The 22,379-nt window shown below is 36.9% G+C and overlaps 1 protein-coding gene across 1 annotated transcript; it reads right to left on the minus strand.

Moving 5' to 3' along the window:
• Window positions 1-5,435: 5,435 nt before the first annotated feature.
• On the minus strand, window positions 5,436-21,739 carry LOC137833006 (choline-phosphate cytidylyltransferase 2-like). Its single transcript, XM_068641404.1, has 9 exons — window positions 21,676-21,739; window positions 12,129-12,213; window positions 11,744-11,857; window positions 10,388-10,483; window positions 7,144-7,186; window positions 6,872-7,027; window positions 6,163-6,231; window positions 5,791-5,901; window positions 5,436-5,672 (listed from the first exon to the last, which is right to left on the minus strand). The coding sequence occupies exons 1-9, from the start codon at window positions 21,737-21,739 to the stop codon at window positions 5,460-5,462; spliced, it is 951 nt and encodes a 316-aa protein (XP_068497505.1). The 3' UTR covers window positions 5,436-5,459.
• Window positions 21,740-22,379: the final 640 nt, after the last annotated feature.

Here is a 22,379-nt window from a genome sequence, read left to right on the forward strand (position 1 = left end):
TAATTTATAGGCTAAGAGGTGTTGAAATGTAAAGCTAAAACAAATGCTAATTCCCCCCAAATGAAATGAAAGTGGCGCCAACTATAGCATGAGGAAGGTGTAACTTCCTTTCTAGTTTGGCACCACTCCTATTTACGTCTACACCTCTCTACTAAACGCACACACCCCCAAGCTTCCTATTAATTTCCTAAACTAAAGATCTAAAGATGCTTTTACAAAAGAGGTTTCTCATGTTTCCCTCTAAGCACCCCCTAACACAAAGAAATTACAAAAAGAGAAAACAAACGTCCATTAGCCCCTAAAGCCTTGAACAAGCTCCTTGTAAGCCTTTGAGGTGGGCTATTAACTCCATGAGCGTCCTCCATTTGAGCCTCAACCTCTTCTTGTTCTTGATGATTGGCCTCCATGTCCACTTGAGCTTGATCTCCATCAGTTACCTTGGGCCCCGTGAACGTGTTGGGGATCGCTGTCTCTAGGATCGCCTGTGAGAATGGTGTTGTGAATTCCCTAGGTGGGGATGCAGCCTCATGCTCTTCTCCACCGTGCCATCCACGGCGTAACTCCTCGTTGGCACGGTGGAGCTCATCGTTTCTCGCATGAGAAGCTGCGAGATCCGCCTGCATGCGCTCCTGCTCCGCTTTCGACGCTGCCATTGCTTCCTGCAGCCCTTGCATCATGCCCACGAGTTGTTGCATGGTCATCTCTTCACTCTTAGCGCATGCAGGTCTTGTGGTTATGGCTCTTTGGAAATTCTCTTAACTTATCTGAGTTTTGGGAACCGGAACTCGAACGAACGCGATCGCACAGAGATTCAACCAAAAGCGATTGGCGAAAAGTGCACCAATTCTTCAACAAACAATGGCTTTTGGTAAAATCTCGAAGGAACTGGGTTGAAAACTGCAACTGGAACTGAGAAAACTTGTGTGGTGGGACTGATTTTATATCGGCCCCACGGTGGGAGCCAATGTTCCCGCCGGTTGACCGGGATCATCTTTGCGCGTGGCTTGTCCTCGCGAGCTAGGGCACCTTCGTTTCGCTCCGTCAAAGACACCTGAAAAGGGAAGTGAACAAAGGGGCACCCTCGCGGCCGTTTGCACTCCGACTATCAACTCAACTAGCGAGAAACATCAAAGGTGACACACCCTTTGGAGGTGGTCGAAAATAACTGTACTGAATCACTAAAACTGGGTAACTAGAGTTGTGTTGCCCAGTTGCCTTGTGCTCACTGGGAGTGCGCCGCGAAGACAACTAGGGTTTTGCTCTGTGTATCTATGCTCTGTGTAACTGTGTGAATTAGGTTAAAACTCTCTCCCTTTTCAAATGCCCCAAGGTCCTTTTTTATACATCTCTCATGTTTAAAACGCGTTAAAGCGCATTGAAAGCATATAAAAATGTCCCTTGGAATATACGAATCTTAACTTACTTATCGCGTACCTTGGCAAATTTTCCCTGAAACCTTTAATGAGCACGTGGGTATTGCCACGTGCCCCTTTGGCTTGATCGTTATTCTGTGCAGAGGGCCCCACAGTGCCGCCACCCAACTTAGGGTTTTTCCATCGTGTGAGCCCTCTTCTCTGCGAAGTGCTTCTGTCACGTAGGTTGACTTTTTGGGCGCCAACTCATGCGCCCCAATTACTAGTCACTTCCCTGGGGGGTGTATCTACCTTTCTCTCATATCATACACGTGGTTCTCCCCTGGTCATGGCCCTCTCATGGGTCGTATCTGTCCCAGGGTCTCCCAGCAGTGGTGTGAATACTTCACGAGTCAGGTTTACCCCCTACTGAGACTAGAACTTATGGCCTTGGAGCCACCTTTCTTTGTTAGTGTTCTGAATCGTTGAGGCCCGATGTCTTTCTTGGGCGATGTTCCTTCCTTAGGCGATGTCTTACTTTGGGCGATATCTCGAGCGGTCAACCTGTTGACTTTCTTTCCTTGGGTCCCTTGAGGGGTCCCAGCATGTGCTGACGTTGACCTTGGGTCCATGCCTGGGGACGGGACGGTACAGTATAGTTCTGGGGTAGTTTGAGTTTTGTAATCCACCCCTTGATTGAATCTAAAGCATAAAGCATCTCAATCTTTGTAAAGATAAAATGTTTTCAAACTAAGTTAAAACAACCGATTATTTTGTCGAAACAACCGAGTGTTTATACTTAGGTGTTTTGAAAAAGATTGAATACTGTTTTTCAAATGGATGAACTGTTAAGAACCAAAACAACCGATTGAATCGAGGAAACAACCGATTGTTTGTTTTGAACCATAACAGAAAAACTGTTTTATCTTTGACTGAGCTTTAAATGATTTTAACTGCTTACGCTTCAGTCATTAAATACTTTGACCAATCTTTTAATGCAATTTAAGAGTTTGTTAAGACTTGATAACAAACTACATCTTTGAATAAGTTCAGAAAAACAGTTTTGAGAATTAATCTTTGACAAGTTTTTGCTAAGAGTTTTTGAGTTTTTCAAAGAGCTGAGATTGCTGAAAGTTTGTGATTGATCAAAGTTTGTGGAATAGGATTCTACTTGTATTTATTTCAGATTATCTTATGTAACAAGTGTAATCCTTGTACTCTATGAAAACAAGTTTCGTTTCTGTGTTTGCTGAGATTGGCTGTGTGTTCTTGAGGGGATCAAGATCAGCAATCTTGGTGTTGGTGTGTTGGCCAAGGAGAGTGTGTTTCTTGAGGTGTTCAAGGTCATTCTCTTGGTTGTTGTGTAAGTCATCAAGTTGTGATTGCTAAGTGGATTTCCTTAGGGTTCTGAGAAGACTGGATGTAGCTCTGGATTTGGAGTGAACCAGTATAAACATCTGTGTGAATTTTCTCTATCTCTATCTCTTTAAATTCAGTTTTAATTGTTGTTTGCTGGTATAAAGAACCGATTGTTTCTGTGAAACAACCGATTGTTTTTCTGGTTGTGCTGATTTTGTTTGTTGTTTTTGGTAAACTGAATTTCTTATCAATAGTTTCCTGAGATAAATTCATTCTTGTTTTAAAAGTTTACGAAAATCCTCTTTAAACAATTCACCGCCCCTCTAGTTTAAAGCCATCTATTCTAACAGGTTGAAGGTTCTTTTAGATTTGAAAAATATGAGTGAACAAGTGTGGATGTAGCAAAAGGTATGAGTGCCAATAACAAGTGAGTAACCTTCCTCTTAAAGTAGATTCTCTTTCACACTTTTATTAATTTTCAATTCTCCACCTTTCTTCTCCATCAAGGACACTTACATAAAACCTCTCTTCTACAATTCCTTGAGAAATGCCAACTGTAAGCTAATAGGAGGGACTTTGTAGAAAATCCATCTCAAGATTTTGTTGAAGGTAAGTCTATTCTTCCATTTCCTTTTCTAAACTTTCATTTCCTTTTCTAGCGAAAGGTATTCATGGTTTAAGGTTGATAACCTCTAAAGAGAGAAATGTAGGTTTTACTTAATCTTGAGTGTTTGACGGTTAGGTTGGACTCTTTAAAGTGATCAAAAGAATTTCTAGAATGGTTGAATTAAATAAGCTGAGTAGAAGAGTATAATTTAGAAATAGAAATAGAAAAAATCCTTGACTTTGTCCGTTAATATTCTTTCAATGTTCTAGTTTTCTACAAATTTTGTTCAAGTAATACAATTTCACTTAAGCAAGGCAATCTCACTAAAGCGAGACAATCTCACTTAAGAGAAATTGAAATCGAGAATACGATTTTAAGCTCTAAAACACCTTGCTCAAGCAAATGAGTATTGCTCACTAGTGCAGAAAACACATATAACACTGGTTCTATGAGACATATAACATTTGTTCCATCACCGATGTAGATCTTAGCGATGTAAAATATCAATTACATATAACACTGGTTGTTAAAACCGGTGTAATATGTACCAAAATCTGAATAAAATATTCAAAAATATGTGCTCCAGAAGGTACATATAACACCTGTTGTGGCTCCCAACCAGTGTTATATGTGCTCCAGAATGACATACTAAACTCTAAACCCAATACCGAAGCGTTCAACATTGTCGAGGGTCGATCATCATTAGACCTAATACCAATACGTTCAACATATAACAATTATCCAATTTAAAACATAATACATTATATTCCAAATACAATATAATAAAACTAATTATCTATATAAATAATTATAAACCAAATAAAAATAAAAATAAAAATTGAAATATTTAGAAATTAAAAAACTAACCTAAAGCGTGACAGAGCTATGGAGGCAATGTGGCGGCGACAACAAGAGTGGTAACGAAATAGCATAGAAATGTGAATGGAAGAATCTCGTTCGGTGTGGATGCTCTCACAATGAAGAGAACGAAATAAGAGAGAAACAACGGGGGAGCGGTGGAGGCAGTGGTTAGCAGTGGCAGTGGCAGCAGCGTTGGCAACAACATTGGTAGAAGCAAAATGAACTCTTGAGCAAGAAAACATAGAATAGCGCGAATGAAAAGTGAGGGCGTGAGGCAAGAAAATAGGGTAAAAACATATATTACAACGGTTATGAGTAATAACTAGTGTAATATACCTTTTTATTAATTTAAAAATTTTTTTTACTCTGAAATGACATATAACATCAGTTGCGTAGCCCAATCGGTGTTATATGTAAATTTTAAAACTTTTTTTAATTTGAAAATTACATATAACACAAGTTCCTCTATCCAATCGGTGTTATATGTAGTGTTCAGAGTTAAATTTATAATTTTTTTTTAAACTCTGGGAAGAACATATAACACCGGTTGTATAGAGGAACCAATGATATATGTCATTTTTAAAAACTTTTAAGAAAAATTAATCTAGGAATGACATATAACACCGGTTAACCAGTGTTATATGCAATTCTAGAGATTAAACCGGTTGGATAGCCCAGTCGGTGTAATATGTGCCAAATGTTTACAAAAATGATACCGCATTTTTGTTTACATTGGTTCTCATTTAACCAAACTAATATGTCGTTGTAAAATTTGTACTAGTGGCTCAAACTTTCTAATGCTCATCTTATTGACTTCATCACTTAAGTGACAAATAATGTTTAAACAAACAACATACTAAGAATAATCTCTAAATCAGTTGAGTGACAGAATTTCGTTCAACTTAAAAAATCTCTAATTTAAAATACCCATAGATGATTATATATGTTTAATTTTATAGATATAAACCATAAAGATCTATAATATTAAAAAGGATAATAATCTATATATAAGGAAGATATGAGAATTAATTTAATTCTGATTTGATTATTAATCATACAAATTTTTGAAATAGAGTCACAACAAAACCCTAACGTTGTTCTATTTCATTAATATCAAAACATATACAAAATAACATATTTCTTATATAAATCAACACGATAAATGTGCAAATTTTGACCACCAAGCAAAATGGAAGGCCCTCCTCCTTAGAGAAGGAGTAAGCATATAATTGTAGAAGTTTCACATTTGACAAGAACTCAACACTTAAAATGAAGCATGCCTACTTTTTTATTTGGTCTTTCCAATTATTCAAGGGATTAAGCTCATCATCATCAAAATATTCTTCAAAACATTCTTCATCAGTATCAATCTCCCCCTCATAATAATAGTACTCTTCATCCCCATCATCCTCACCATTTTGAAGAAGAAATGAATCATTGCTTGGTTGCTCACCCATTAACCTCTTTTGAATTTGATCTCTAATTGCAGTCCCCTATTATGTGTGTAGTAGAGGCAAAAAGTGAAAACAAAACCAAATGAGAAACTATATAATTAACCAATGGTTTTACTGCATAAATAACAAAATAATGTTTCTATATAAACTACCTTACCATTTTGTGACAACCTTCTTCCAACATTTCTAGAAATCCAACAACAAAACGATCAGCATTTTCCACCCACTCATTTCGATGCATACCAGCATTCTTTGCAACAGTTTGGATCTATATGACCAACAAATATATATATATATATATATATATATATATATATGCATTAAATTCATTCTATAATAAGCAATTTATTTATAACTTTTCTATTTCTCTTCGATCAAAAATATTTATTTTTACTTCTATTTCTCATGCATAATTAGTTTTTTTATATTTTTGTCAACATTTTTTCTTTCTATTTTATGAAGCAAACCCTAAGTTTCACACACCTTTAACTTAATCAAATGAGATGACATGTTAACATGAAAAACCAACCTTCTCTTGATGTTCTTTTACTTTCTCTTGAAAAGTTTTTAGCCTCCTATTCACCCTTAGTCGTTTTTCCTGTATATATTAGAAAACCAACACAACAAAACATTAGCTCCTTCGTTAAATATATCAAACCTTCTCATAACCACAAGTAAACTTTTTCATAGATTAAAAATAAAAATTTAATAAAGTATACAATAGTTTGTATAAAGTAGTTTATGACTCATTTCACACTATAAATATTTTAATTATAAGTAACACTTTTCTATCTATCAAAATGTGTTTATACTAGAATGAGTCCTTAGAGAAGTACAAGCCCAAAAAATAACTCAATTGGATGAAAGATTTTATAATAGGATAAATCTACGAAACTCTGTTGAATGTAGGTCTGTCATTATTATTTTGTGTTATTTAAAGTTTAAAATGTTTGATTTTTTTAAAGAATTATGAGACTCATAACTCTCTTATATCCTTAAAAGGGACTAAGTAGTATGAATAAAGACCGAGAAGTCTTTTAGTAACCATAGTTTAGTATAACAATAATAAACCCTAAACCCTAAACTTAACAGTTTAAATTGAACTTATTATACTATTTCAAGATAAATTTTATATAATTTTAATACTATATTAACAAATAAATTTTAAGTTTATCATTTAATATAAAATATCGTTATCTTTAATTTACGTGAAATTTTCGATACTATCAAAGTTATACCTTCACATAGCTCACACCAAGCTCTTTTCTTGAGTACCCACGATCCAAATTTCTTAGAACATATTGATTGTAATCTTTAACAATTCTCATTATCACATCTGATGTAGAAATTCCATCAGTTCGTTGGGTTTCCTTGAATTTCCCAACGGCCTTAACCTGTAAACAAACTCACACAACTTATTGTACATTGAGGTGAAGAAATTTGTAGCAAAATTTTAAAAAGCAAAAAAAATAAAAATTGATGATGAAGGAAGAAAATTTCATATACATACAAATTCATAAACATCATTTGCAACACCACTAGTATCAGCGTATCTGTCAGCAATTCATTGACAAACCAAAACATTACATAAGCATTTAAATCTTTGAAACAATGATCAATATAGGTTTACAGAAATAATATATTTAATTATATTTTTAACCTCTTCAAAATTTAAGGTAATTTTGACTTTTGGTTCCCAAGTCTAAAAACCTTTTATAATTCCTTAAAAATGAAAAATAAATACCAATTTGTCTATAGATACTAAATTTGAAGAACTAAAATAAGATTTTTAAGGTTTAAGTTAAATACTTCATCTTTCCCATAAATAAGTGAGTGATAGAAGAAAAAATAACTATCGAAGTAAATTTCATTTTAATTTTTCAATGTAGTATTGATTACTTTTTCATTTATATATCTATAATACCGTTGTTTATAATCGTTACTACTGTTTTGCATCTTTTAAAGTAAAAAATAAATTTCATTGAAAATTAACGAGTAAAAGAAATGTTTTTATTAATATATTTTTTTTAAGTAATAATAAGGTTAATTTTATAAGGTTATTATACTTTTTCATCTATTTATTAACCTTCTTTATTCTGTATAATAAGAAAGCACTTATTATGAAACAAAGAGTGTTATATATTTGTAGCAAAAATAATTTTCGATTCTACGCAATAGACACAGTGACTAAGAAAGCAAAAAAGGTTTTTATTGAAACAATTTAAAGTATAATTTATACAAAATATTTGATTTTAATTTCTATGTATTTAAATTTTCTATACCTTCAATTAGTCAGAGAATTACAATGAATACGATTTTTAAAAAATAGTAATTGAAAAAAGTCAATAAATTTATTGTAAATACCACTATAAGAAAATCATGAAATAAAAACAATTTTAGAGAAGCTGAGCTGGAAGGCCTCATATCTAGGGCCAAAGTAAGAAAGGATGAAAAGGATGCGCTCGAATGGAGATGTGAGGCTAACGGGTGCTTCACAGTGAGCTCCGCGTACGAGTGCTTAGTCAGGGCGACTAGGGGACCTCAAATCGATGTCTTCAAACACCTGTGGAAGACGAACACGTTCTCCAATGTTATATTCACTGCCTGGAGGGTGTTGCTGAACAAAATTCCAACTAGGATGTGCTTAAGAAGGAGAGGGATCCCACTAGACACATATGTATATGCTCTTTGTGAACTTAAGGAGGAGTCCTGCCAACATCTCTTCCTGGAGTGCAAGGTTGCTAGTCGTGTATGGGATCTATGCCTCAGATGGATTGGAATTTTGTACGTCCAACATAACGATGTTAGGAATCATTTTGAGAGTTTTATATTGACCCACGACAGTAATAAACAAAATCAGATCTGGAGAGGGGTTTGGGCTACCATCATACGGTGTTTGTGGAATCATAGGAATTCAGTAGTTTTTAATCAAAGTGTTGTGGATGAGGAAGAAGTCCTTCAACAGGCCCAGATAAAGTCATGGTTATGGTTAAAACATAAAGGAAATAAGTTTACCTACTCTTTTTCTGATTGGGTGTTGAACCCAATGATTTGTATTAGGTTTAAAGTTTGTTGGTTGGTGGTGGAATAGAGAAAGGAAAGGGGTGAGTTTTCGAATGGTGAACTTACATGTTGTACAGATGATGGCTATGGAGTTGAGTGGATGTATGAGTGGTTGAATTTGGAGCAGAAATCTTGCTGGCAGAATGAATTGAGGTCCGAGGAAGGTGCTGTTTCGAGCTGAGACCGGGTAGATAAAATCTTGCTCGCCTGTTCTCTGTTTGAATCAGCTTTAGGCAATTGTAGGTGCAAGTATATTAAGGTCACAGGTGTGAATATGCTGAAGTTGTGTGGAGCACCTCAGGAACTGCAGAAGCTAGTTTTCAAAAGAAAGGAATTAAAGTCCTTTCATGGCTTGGATGGGAATGGCGTGCCAATGGAAGAAAGGCTGGTGGTGGGATTCTAATGCTGGCTGCAGTTTGTCAATGGAATAACCAGTATGAGTCTGCGGTTTACTCTGATGAAGGTGTCTTTGGTAGATGATGTGAGTGAAAGTTCAAGGGGTACCCCTAATCTGCTTGGGGTGCAGTTGAAGGAAGTAATCTGGGTGGCTGTGGGGCTGATCCTGGGATGGTTAGGATTTTTATGCTGGAGACACCCTGCATGGTTGAGAGTAAGTACTGGTATTTTTTAGACAGTGCTGAACCACAATGGATATAGTGTTGTCAATGGAGAGTGGTGTTCATGGTTCAGGAAATTTTTCAAATGGCATCATCATCTTGTGTGTAGACAAGGACCGTGGTGCGAACGCTGTGAAAAGGTAAAAGGTGCAGGTGCAGGTTATGGACGGAAGTGGAGTGAAGATGCTGAAGCAATAAGCAGGGGTAAAGAAGGAAGGCTGCCTGTGGCTAAATGAATGTAGGAGAGTTTTTTGGGTTTGTATATAGTGATGTAGGAAAGAAGTTGGGTACGCAGGTGGGTTCTATAGCCTTAACACATCTTTCTGAGGTTTGATCACGTTTGTTGTACCTGTTGATGTTTTGGTTTTGCTTAAATGTGTGAGCTGGTGGGTTAAATACCCACTATGTGTGATGTTGGCTACTTGTTCGTTGGGTGAGCCTCGGTTCATATCCTACGGAGAAGTATCTTTATTTAGTGTATACGGGTTGGGATACCCCTGAAGTATCCCATTAATTTAATTTATTTCATTGCTGATAAAAAAAAAAACAATTTTAGAGAAAAAAATAATTAGTTGCTATACTGACTAAATTAGAAACCATTTTAGAGATTAAAAAAATTTTCGCTTTCTAAATTAGTTTTGATTAGTGTTAAATGATTTCTAAATTGGTATCTAATTAACCACCAATGTTTTTTCTACCAAATTTAGAATCTAAATAATTGGTAGTTAAAACCTTGGTAAATAATTGGTAGTTAAAACCTTGGTAGTTAATTAGATACCAATTTATAAACTATTTAACAACCATATAAACTAATTTAAAAACCAATTTTTTTTAGTCTCTAAAATAATCTCTAATTTAGTCACTATATGAACTAATTATTTTTAGCCTCTAAAATTATTTTTTATTTCATGATTTCTTTTAGTGTTCAGTCCAATTTTTTTTGATAAAATGACTCTTGAAAAGGTTTCTATAAGACTTTTTCAAATGTACACTCAAAGAACATAAGATTGAAAAATTGTGAAAAAGATTACTAAAGGATCTCAATTGAATTAGGGGAAAATTAGTTAATCTTACGGTAGAGAGTCATGAGCAACATAGTCTATTCTGTGCTGGTCAAGAAACTCTTGATTAATAACCCAAGGTGCACCTGGAATGACTTCATCCACCCATCTGTTCATGATCAAAAAATTGTTGTATCAAATGTTAGACAACAACCTTTGGTTACATAGAGAAGTTTATGGATATTTATTCAATTTTGCATGTGTGAAATTTGTTGCTCTATGAACTGGTCCTATAATTCCACATGTATAGAAGAAGCAATGCAAAACTACACTACTGAGCCACCCAAAAGGATTTGGCTCATTAGAAATACACCCTAGTTCTAAGAAACCAAAACTTGATCCTAAATACAAGAGTAATGAATCATGTTTAATTGTTTGTTATTCCTTATTTTGACCTCAGTTTCGTCAAACTAAAATAATTAGAATCAATTTTTACATCTGAGCTATTGTCTCTTTTGAAACTCAAAGCTCTGTCATGTTTTTGTAATTAAAAGAAATCTAAAAAAATTAAGGAATGAATATATATTTAAATTACTTTTAGTCTTGATTCTTAAGTGTATGGACTATTGAGTGTGTCAGAACACTTTTTATTATCTTTTTTAAAGTTTAAAACAAAGTAAAACTAATTTTTGGTCACTACATTGTACTTTGATTAGTTTATCAATTGTATATCAAATACTAGAGCTTGCATACTATGAAGATGATTATTATAATTGAACTATAATTCTTATAAAATCAATTAGTAAAGTATGGTTTACTCATGTTAATGTGTGATCTCTAACTTACTCATATTGAGAATTAAATATTTTCAATATGAGAATATTTATGAATAGTTGAATAATGAGTTAGAAAATAAATTTGAAAAACCTTATTCAAATAGACTTTAGTATTATCTTAAAAGATTGATGTATGCCTAAGTCTTTGTATTGCAATACAATCATTCCTTTTATTAAGAAAGTGACTCTCTCTTTTATTGAATGCTTCTTTTTTCTCTTCACATAATTCTTTTTATACCAAAGGTTTATGAATTTCTACACAATTAAGCGAAATTAAATGATCTTACTTCTCCATCTATGTTCATTAGGAAAAGTGATATTTTTCAAGATTCAAGATACACATCTTAATTTAGTACTTTCTTGTTTGGAAATTTGGATCGATTTTTTCAAAATGTAAATGTGTTTTTCTTTTAAGTTTCATATTTGATTTCTATAGTTAATAATGTGTTATTCAATTGACTCAAAGCAATATCACACGCATTTATTAGATTAAATATACCTATCCTTTTGTTGAAAGGTAACGTGCATTTTATTGTCTGACATATATGATAACTGTAAGTTAGAAAAGTAAAAGAAACAATGATATAATATACTTGCAATGACGAAGGGACTCATAACGTTCATCTTCTGTCATAACTGTTTTGCCTTTGTACTTGTGGGTCACTGCATCACTGCAACATCCAACAAGAAGGTATGCGTTTGGGAATCTACAACTCCAAAAAAATGGAAAGAAGATGATTGTCGAGTTATATATACATCTCATGCGACAATTTTATGATAATGGAAAGAGAATCCTTAATAGAACATGTAAATTTGATGGAGTTTTATAAGATAAAAAAAATTGAAAGATGTTGTATTATAGTATTGTTTAAACCAAGATGATTCATGTGATTTGTTCTAAATTAAAATGAGACATGATAGAAATAAATGAAAATGTGCATACATAACTAAATATGATGTATTATTATAAAAACATACGATTTTTTGGCTTGTTCAAGGGAGCGAGCATGACCAAAGTGAAAGAGATCGTAAATGCCATCAGCGTAGACACGAACAGGACGATCTTGCGGAGGAGTTGAAGTGACCAACGCCATGTTTTGATCTAAATAAAAATTTTCTTTTCGCTTGTTTTTTCAAAATTCCTTCATCACAAGTAGAATTGTGACTATGCGTCAATTTCGTGTTTTATGTCTCATCCTTCTTCATTTTTTTTTAATTTTTTTTATAAAACTGAATTTCAAAAAATCCATTTATTATGTATTGTTTACTTATTATAAAATAAAGGTGTCCCATAAACGCATAACTTTAAATTATTGTGTTTATTATTATTTTTCATCTAAAATTTATTTTCTTAATTTATATATATATATATATATTAATAAATTAAATAATTTAATCTTGAATCAATTTTAATTTTCAATAATATGGTGATCAATTTATTAATTTTATGATTTTTTATGTTAACTTTTGTTTATTATCATAGACGAACTACTAACTAAATCAATTATAATGTTTATTTAGTGTTTGGTCCGTATTAATTTTTCAAAAATGAGTGCTTGCTTGGAAATACTCAACCTTTTTGTATTTGGACCGATGTGTGGAGCTATGGTATGCTCCACATGTACCAATCTGATTAATTGGCATAAGACCCATATGTTCAGATTATGGACCGAACATGCCGAACTATACACAACCCCCCAGCCTCAAGCCAAGTAGAGGGAGGCGAAGAGGCTACAAAGGGATCAGGAGGTACCGTCAGTGACAAGACATTTTGTCAGGGGGTAGGTGACACACGGGTTTCGAAACGTCTTTGGATGAGATGGTCATTTTTTAGGCGTACACGTGGCTTAAAATCAAAGATCCTTATTTGCTACCGCTTCACCTCCCTTGAATTCAAAAAACCATTCTTTACCTCATTTTCATTTCTATCTTCGCGCCTTTCTTAAAAAAAAAGAAAACTCGTGCCCCCTGTGATAGTGCCTCACCTGTCACGTTGGTTATTGGGTATGTGCAATCCCCTCCCCGTAGTATTTTTATGTTGTGTTTGAGATTCATATTTGGTGCCTATTTATAGTTTCCAAATTTGAGATTGGTCACCTGCTTCTGGTTTAAAGCCTTTATTCTTTCATGTTAAAGTTGTTCTGCCTAGCCCTTTAGTGTGTTTAGGTGTGAATCATTTTCGTAGATGGATTATGCATCCCTGGGCCAAAAAGGAACTTCTGAAACAGACTTTTGTTTATACCATCCACTTAAAAATAAGGGAACTAAGAGAATCTGGAGGGTTGTGTAAAAGACATGAATGACTAATTAAGGTAGTTGAGTGCAGTGAGGACGAGCTTGTATGTCGTGATGGGTCCTCTAACCCAAATGCCCATTTTTTCTTTTTCCATACGAAAATATTTACCAAAATAAAATTGCGTCTGCCCCTAACTATCTTTGAAAAAGAGATCTTGACCGAGCTAAATGTTTCTCCTATCCAGCTACATCTGAACAACTGGGCATTCATTCGAACTTTATTTATTCTATGCTCTTATTTTGGTATTACATCGACCACATATGTATTCTGTTGAACAAGGGTTTTGGTGTCTCCAAATCCATGAAGTTTGGTTGAAGGCTTAGTGTTAGAATTGTAGGGCTAAAACAAGAGGGGGGTGAATTGTTTTTGAAAGATTTTCGCAAGTATTGAAGGTAGAGTGAAAGGCTATGAAGAATTAATCAATGGAAAATCTGTCCAGCCAAATACAAAACGGTTTTTAAGCTTGATGCAGAAAATCAACCGGTTGTTTTTACGAAACAGACAGTTGTTTTATCAGTAGTTTATAAAAACATATTTAAAGGAATTTAGAGTGTAAGGATAGAGAGATTCACACAAAATGTTTATACTGGTTCACTTAACACCTTAGCTACATCCATTTTTCATAACAAAAAATTACCTTTTAAATTGATGAAAAATGCAGTATGCAATTTGTTCATACCTTTGCACAGAGAACCCCAATAGATTCACCCAAAAAGAAGACTTTGAGATGTTCATATGGTCACAAGACACACTTACATAAATTGAGAAATGAACACACACATACTCTCTTTATTCTTGAAGTTTCTCTTTTGACCAACCACTATGCATGTGCCAAGGATGTCTCTTGGCATTCAAAGAACCCTGCAGGACATATACAATTGAAAAGTGTAGGTACAAAGATTGACTTTTCTCTTGATGTTCTTCCCTTTAGCAATCATTCTTCAAGCCCAAAAGTGATTTTTGGCTGCCAAGGATACCTACAAGAAAAGATTAAGAAGCAAGATTTGTTCCCCTTATGAATTTGGGTCGAATGATGTTAGTAGGAGCCTTAGGAACTTTTAAAACCTTAGGAACCCCTTTCAAAATACCTTTGGGATTAGAAAACCTTCTTATTCTGCAGAATCTAACAGTTTGACCCTTTTTCATGCAGTAAAAGCAAATTTCAACCAGTTGTTTCGACAAAACAACAAGTTGTTTTTCAAAGAAACTTGATAAGGGTTTTGAAACATATTTGTTTTTGCTGTTTGGATTAAACCCCAACCCAACCTTGCCAAAAGCACATTTTTGAGAAGCAAGAACAAATTCAATATTGGATTGGCCTTTTGAAAACTTGTGCACAGTTTTTAAAAGGTAGTGGACTTTCTTTTCAAATGATTCACAGTTTTCATAAAAGCTAGAACCACACTTGCAAGAAGAGTTTTTGTAAATCATTTCCAGAGTTTCAAAATCAGTTTTTGAATGGTTCAACTCTTCTTCTAAAGTCTTGACTCGATTTTCAAACCAATTGTTTAAAGCTTCCAACTGGTTGTTCAAAAGGGTCAACCTATTAGATTCTTCATGAGTCTCTTTGAAGGCCTCAAGAAGTTGGCTATAATTTTCAACATTAATGGAAGAGCTTGAACTTACACTGCTTGATTCGAATTCTTCCTTTTCCATGAAACAAAGATTGGCTTCCTTGTCATCCATTGATGAAGAACTTGAAGATGAATCATCAATGTATTCTTTTCTTTCTTTGTCTTTCTTCTTATACTTCTTGTAACACCCTTTCTCTCTGCTCACATTGTTTGGACATTCAGCCTTGATGTGTCCCTGTTTACCACATCCAAAACAAGTGTAGTTTGTAGAATTAAATTCATTAACATTCTTGGTATTGTACCTGTTTTATGGATGTTTTTTGTCCTTGTTGTTCTTCACATCAATTGTGCCTTCATGAATAACCATTGGGTATTCAACTATGTAACCAACAACAGATTACAAATAACACACACCAAAGAAGTGATCTTGAACCCTTCAAGAATACTCACTTCCTTTGACTACAACACAACACAGATCAGAACACCCTTTGACTCTGTGTAGCACCAATTCTTTACAGAAATACAAATTAAAAAGAGAAAGGAAGAGAATACACCTGATACAATCACAGATTGGATTGAAAGAATACACAACAGTCATATTCCACTCTTAGCAAAAAAATCCAAAGCCTTAAGCAATCTTGGAAAAACTGATTTTGAAAGTGTTAATTTGAATCCATAAGAAACAGGAGTGTATAACCACTTATTTATACTTCAATCAATCATTAAAAACGTTTAAAGCAAAAGCCAAATCAATTTTAAAACAAACAAAACATATTGAATCAGTTAAACTGAATTCTATTAAGGATTTTCAAAAAAAAATTGTTGATTTTTCGAAACAACCGATTGAATTGGTTTGACAGCAAAGTCAACTAAAGTCAAACAGTTTAAAACCCCTGCAAACAAGTTGAGAGAAAAACAACCGAGTAAAACGAGAAATCAACAGGTTGTTTTTCTGCTTCTCTTTGAAAACACATCTTTTTCAAAAGGATTAAAATCAAATAACCTTGGTTTGAAACTGTTTGACTTTGGTTGACTCTGTTGTCAAACTAATTTAATCGGTTGTTACAAAAATTCAACCGATTGTTTTTTGAAAATCTATAAAAGATTTATGTTAAGTTTGGTAAATCTACTTTAAATGTTTTAAAATTGAATTGACTCCTGCTTTAAATGTTTTTTAACAAACTTTTGGAGTATATAAAGGTTGTTTTACGCTCCTAAAAGATAGAACACAGATTGTAGAATTCAATTTGAATAAAGTGATTTTAGTTTTCAAAGATTTACTTCAAGCTTTTGGGTTTTAACAAAGAGTGGAATAGGATTGTTGTGTAATTTTTCATTTTGATATTGATTAGGTGAAATTCTTCCTCTTTCTCTCTTGTATTTCTGGAATACTTGTGGTGTGTACAGAATCAGAGGTTTTTCTGAATTCTGTGGTGTGTTTGCCAAGAGAAGTGTGTGCTATTGAGGTGTTCAAGATCATTTCTTTGGGGTGTGTGTGGATTGTAATCTGTGATTGATTGCATAGTGGATACCTAGTGGTTTTTGGGAACTGGATGTAGCTCTTGGGATAAGAGTGAACTAGTATAAATCTATTTGTGTGCTAATCTTTTTCCCTGAACTCTTTAATATCTGCTTTAAGTTGATTTTATTCACTGCTGATAAAAACAACCAGTTGATTTTTTGAAAATCAACTTAATCAATTTTGTTCTTTGGCCTCCTTGATTTCTTTCTCTGTGATTCATCATTGGAATTCATTATACCTTCAAAGTTTGCAAAAATCGTTTATAAACAATTCACCCCCCCTCTTGTTTAAGGTCATAAATTCTAACTTATTCCTCTATTTCTTTGAATTCAAAAACTTTTGGAAAACAGTTGTGGTCGTCCTTGAATAGCGTGTCAGGGAGAGGCGTGGTTTCCCTCTTCCAGTCCACGTATAAAAATTTCAAGCGTTGTTTTATCAAGGCTTGTCCTTCTGTCGATGATCCGACCTTGTTGAATGGCTTCCCTCTTTATTGGACGCCAAAACCTCATTTCCAAAGTGCCAGTCGTCTCGAAAACCTGGACGTAAAGGAGCGAGGGATATGTGAATTATTGGAAGGCCTCAAAGTTGTCTTTGATACTTCGACTATCCTGACCATAGAGTATGATCTTGGTCTTTTTAAGGCGTATATGGGTATTTATCTTTTTGGCTTAGCTTATATTTTCAGCTATGCTAGTGACTATGAGAACTTATATTCTTTTCTCATTGCAGAAAAAATGTTATCCACTATCAGCAAGGACAACTTGACAACTCGGATGAAGAAAATGATGGCCGCGAAAGAATCTGTAGTGGAGAGTAAAGGGGAACTGGGTGGGTTGCAAATCGAGTCTGAGCATGACGAAGAAACCACCTCGGGTCTCATCCGAAAAAATAAAGGATTAGAAGTCCCCGTTCCCTCAGGTCAATCTCACTCTGATGGAAGAGGTCTAGAAATCCAACCCCTACCCATACAAGATCACATTTGGTGTAGTTCGAAGGTTAAGGCTAGTTTGTGGGATCCAGATTTTGACATTTTGACTCACAACAAGTCGGTATACCTGATGGAGGATGATATAGGCCGTGTCGACAAGCTTGGTTGAGCGCCTTTGCAGCAATGCCAAAAACTTACTCGGCCAAGTAACTACATTTGTGTGTCTTACCAACTCTAAGCTGAAAGAAAAAAGAGAAAGAGGAAAAGAAGAAAATCGAGTAGATAGAGGGCCTTCAAAAGGAGGTCGTCCAACTTCAAGCTGACTCCACCTGATTGTTCGAAGAGAGGAAAAACTTAGAAAGGATGTTGGAGGAGCTCAAGGAAAAGTTAGCTCAAAAAGTGGCCGATCTCCAAAGAGCAATAATAGAAAACATGAAGAAAAGAGAAAACCTGGTGGTTTGACCTTAGGGTTCAGCCAAGTAAATTGGTAGAATACAACATCATCGAGTTGGTCTTACCTTAGGGTTCGGCCTCCGTATGTATCTGAACACAAATCCCTAATTAATTAATATTGGAAGCAAATTGCAGCAGACAGGACTCGAACCCAAGTCCTTTCAGTGACCAGAAGCATTAACCATTAGACCAGACAAATTCTTTTGTCATATTATCATGTTTATTATACTTATTATTATTAATGTAATTTATACATATTTTATATTAATAATAATAATATAAATTATATTCATATTATTAATATTATATACATATTATTAATATTATTAATATTATATTAATATTATTAATATTATTATTAATATTATTATTCATATTATTATTAATATTATTATTAATATTATTATTACTATTATTAATATTATATTCATATTATTAATATTATATTAATATTTTTAATATTTTTAATATTGTTAATATTGTTAATATCATGAATATTGTTAATATTATTAATAATAATAAGTATAATAAAAATTATAATAATACTAAATAATTTGTTTGGGGTAGTGGTTAAATTTTCTTTGGCCACTAAAGGAACTTGGTTTTGAATCTCATTCACTGCAAATTTTATTGTGTAAAACCATACTGAAGGAGGTGGCCATCCACCATTATGTATTTATTTGCATTCTTTTTTACGATCTTGGCCACTACAGGGTCTGATGGGAGTAGACCATCTGCTAGATATTGTATGTATGGTGTCATCTAGGTGTCAACGGGGACGACTTGCCTGACCTGGAAACCGCCTTCTTTGGGCATTTCCCTTACACTCACCCTCAACGCTTTCAAGGTCTCTTGGATAAAAGATCGGTGCCTCCCCCCTTTGCCTAAGCTTGCAAGTTTAGATAGCAAATCCGCATGAGAATTTTGCTCTCTCGACACATGTATGAGGTCAAAAGTGGCAAAAACTTCTTTTAAAATTTTGACGTACCTGAGATAGGATGTTGTTCCTGCCGGTTGACTCGATTGCCTTCGTACTTCTAACAACGGTCACACGCCCAATTCTCTCTGCCTTCGTTTGTGCTTTCTTTCGATCAAACTCCCTGAACCTTAAAAGACAAAGGGGCGCCCTAAAGGCCGTTTGCACTCCGATGCTCAAGTCAATACTGGGGCAAAGAAACAGAAATGTGTGTCTCAGTCCTTCTCTCAAGAATTGGAAATGTACTTACCCTGGACGTTCTCAGTGTCTCCTGGGACAGTGACCGATGACTCCTCTTCCCTCCTCTCGACGTGCTAACTTGATGGGCCCCCACCAGATTAACTGCGGTGAAAGTTTGAGGTGTCTTCAGGGTTTCCTGTATGACGGTCCTTTGTCTGCCCCCCTTGCCTGAACTGGCGAGCTTAGCTAGTAAGTCAGCTCAGGCATTCTGCTCTTTAGGGACATGTACCAATTCGAACGCCAGAAATGACTCTTTCAAGACCTGGATATATTCCAGATAAGCAGCCATCTGCGGGTCCTTGGCCTGGTATTCCCCTGTTACCTGACTTGTGACTAGTAGGGAGTCACTCTTTGCCAACAAACTTTGCGCACCCATCTCCTTGGCTAACAGTATGCCAGCGATCAGGGCTTCGTACTCCGTTTGATTATTGTTGGCCTTGAATGCAAACCGTAGGGCCTGCTCAATCAATAGCCCATTCGGTCCTTCCAAGATGACGCCAGCTCCGCTGCCTTGTTGGTTAGAGGACCCATCTACACAGAGCAACCATCTGAAGTTGGCTTCCTTTTGGTGTGCATTTGCCGAGGAGAGCTCTACCACAAAATATGCATAGACTTGGCCTTTGGTAGGGCCTCTGGGCTCATACTGGACATCGAACTCTGACAGTTCCATTGCCCAACATACCATTCTTCCCACAACGTCCGACTTCTGTAGGACCTTGTGGATAGGTAGGTCTGTCATCACCACTACTGTAAAACTCTGGAAGTAGTGGCGAAGTCTCCTTGCTTAGAACACTACGACCATGGTTGCCTTCTCTAGGGCCTGGTACCTTACCTCATCGCCCGTTTTGTTACTGCGAAGTACAGACGAAGCAGCGTACCCAGCTGGGGTTTGCATAACACTGGGGGACTGGCCATGTATTCCTTCAGCTTGAGGAATGCTTCTTCACACTCCCTAGTCCAGATGAACCTATTGTTCCTCCTCAAGCACTAGAAGTAAGGGTGACCCTTGTCCCCCCTACTGATACAAATCTGGACAGAGCGGTCATCCGGCCTGTCAACTGCTGCATTTCCTTTACTGAGATCGGGCTCCTCATTGCGAGGATTGCAGTGCCCTTCTCAGAGTTCGCCTCTATCCTACGCTCAGTGAGTTGGAAGCCCAAGAACTTGCCTGCTTCCACCCCAAACACACACTTCTCAGGGTTCAGCTTCAGCCTGTACTAAGTTATTATGGTAAATAGCTCTTCTAGATCAGCGACATGTTGATCCTTAACCTGTGAGGTCCCCACAATATAATTCACGTAGGCTTGTACATTCCGTCCTATCATGGGCGCGAGTACCCTGTCCATCAGCCTCTGGTAGGTGGCACCTGCATTCTTCAGCCCAAAGGGCATCATTGTGTAACAATAACAAGACAACTCTGTCATGAACGCCGTCTTGCATTCGTTATACCCAGAAAAAGCATCCAGAAAGCTGAGTAACCTGCAAGCCGAGGCACTATCTACCAAGGCATCAATGCTTGGCAAAGGATAGGAGTCCTTCGGGCAGGCCTTGTTGAGGTCTGTGATGTGCGTAAAGTCTACGCACATCCTCCACTTTCCATTGGCCTTCTTCACCAGGACCACGTTTGTCAGCCACTCCGGGTACTGAATTTCCCTAATGTGGCCAGCGGTCAGCAATTTCTGTGTCTCTTCCTTGATGACCTGCGGCCTCTCTTTGTTAAACTTTCTCCTTCTCTGGAGGACAGGCCTGACCTGGGGGCCCATTGTGAGGCGATGGCATAGGAAGTCAAGGTCTATGCCAGGCATGTCCGAAGCGGACCATGCAAAGGCATCCAGGTGTCATGCTATGACCTCGACAATCTGGTCTTGTGTCGCTTGAAACTTCTACCACTGATCTCCCTCTCTAGGACGTCGCCAGCCGGTTCGGGTCGCCTCTCCCGGGCGATCTCTGCACGGGCGACCCCTTCTTCACTTGGAGCCCGGGTGGTGACCGTGAACACCCCTCTCTTTGTTTTGAGACTATTCTCGTAGCATCTCTTAGCCTCCTTCTGGTTTGACTTGATGGTGATCACCGTTCCCCCCAAGTCAGGCAGCTTCATCTTCATGTGCCTTATCGACGCTACCGCCCTCAACCTGTTCAGTGCGGGTCTGCCCAACAGTATATTGTAAGCTGAGGGAGCATTAACAACAAGGTACCTGATGTTCTCTGTGCGGGAGGCGACACCATTTGTGAAGGTGGTTCTCAGCTCTAGGTGTCCACGCACCTCCACCTGGTCTCCAACAAACCCATACAAATAGCCTGTGTAAGGCCTCAATTGGTCAGGAGACAACTGCAACTTGTAGAAAGTCGACCAGAACATCAAGTCTGTCGAGTTTCCCTGGTCCACCAAGACACGGTGCACCTTCCTCCCTGTGGTCACTACCGAGATCACCACTGGGTCATTGTCGTGGGGAACGACGTCTCGGAGGTCCGCCTTGGTGAAAACAAGGTTGACGTCAAGGGCTTGGTCTGCCTCTTATGCCTCTACCGTCATCACCGCTCGTGCATCCTCCACCTGAGAAACCCCCCGAAATGGTGTGAATCTCACCATGGACGGGCATCTCGTGCCCCTGGTCACCTCCTGGAGCTGTCAAAGTCTGGGCTCCCTGTGACTCCATCAAGTAGTCCTTCAAGAAACCATTTTTCACCAGTTCTTCTAACTGGTGTCCAAGCGCCAAGCAGTTACGTATGAGGTGGCCATATGCTTGGTGGAACTCGCACCAGGCGTTCTTATTAGGCCCCAACCTCTTGTCAGTCTTTGCGGGCATCTTCAATCTCTCCGCTATGTTGGGGATAGCGATCAGCTCCTTCAACTCCACCAGGAAGTTGTGCTTTGGGGGCAAATCCTCCCTCACGCGCCCCTAGTTTGGGGCTTCCTGGGCTCGTAGGGCTGCTGCTTTCCTGGGGCCTTCTTCTCCGTCGTTGCCTCATGTACCCTCATGGGCTGAGCGACTTGGCTCTCGCGGGCGCGTGGGGATGACACTGTCGCGCTTCTCTATGAGTTCTCCTTCAGCGACGATATGGGCCACCGCTCGACGCCTGATCTCACCGAAAGTCTTAGGGCGGCTCCTGATGAGTGACTCACTGAAGGGTCTCGACGTGATTCCCTTCTTGAAGGCGTGCACCATCATATCCTCATCCTTGGTGTGCAACCTCACCACCTGTGCCCCAAATCTGTTGAGGTACTTCTTCAAGGACTCC

Source organism: Phaseolus vulgaris, chromosome 6 (assembly GCF_000499845.2).
Source record: "Phaseolus vulgaris cultivar G19833 chromosome 6, P. vulgaris v2.0, whole genome shotgun sequence".
NCBI lineage: Eukaryota > Viridiplantae > Streptophyta > Magnoliopsida > Fabales > Fabaceae > Phaseolus > Phaseolus vulgaris.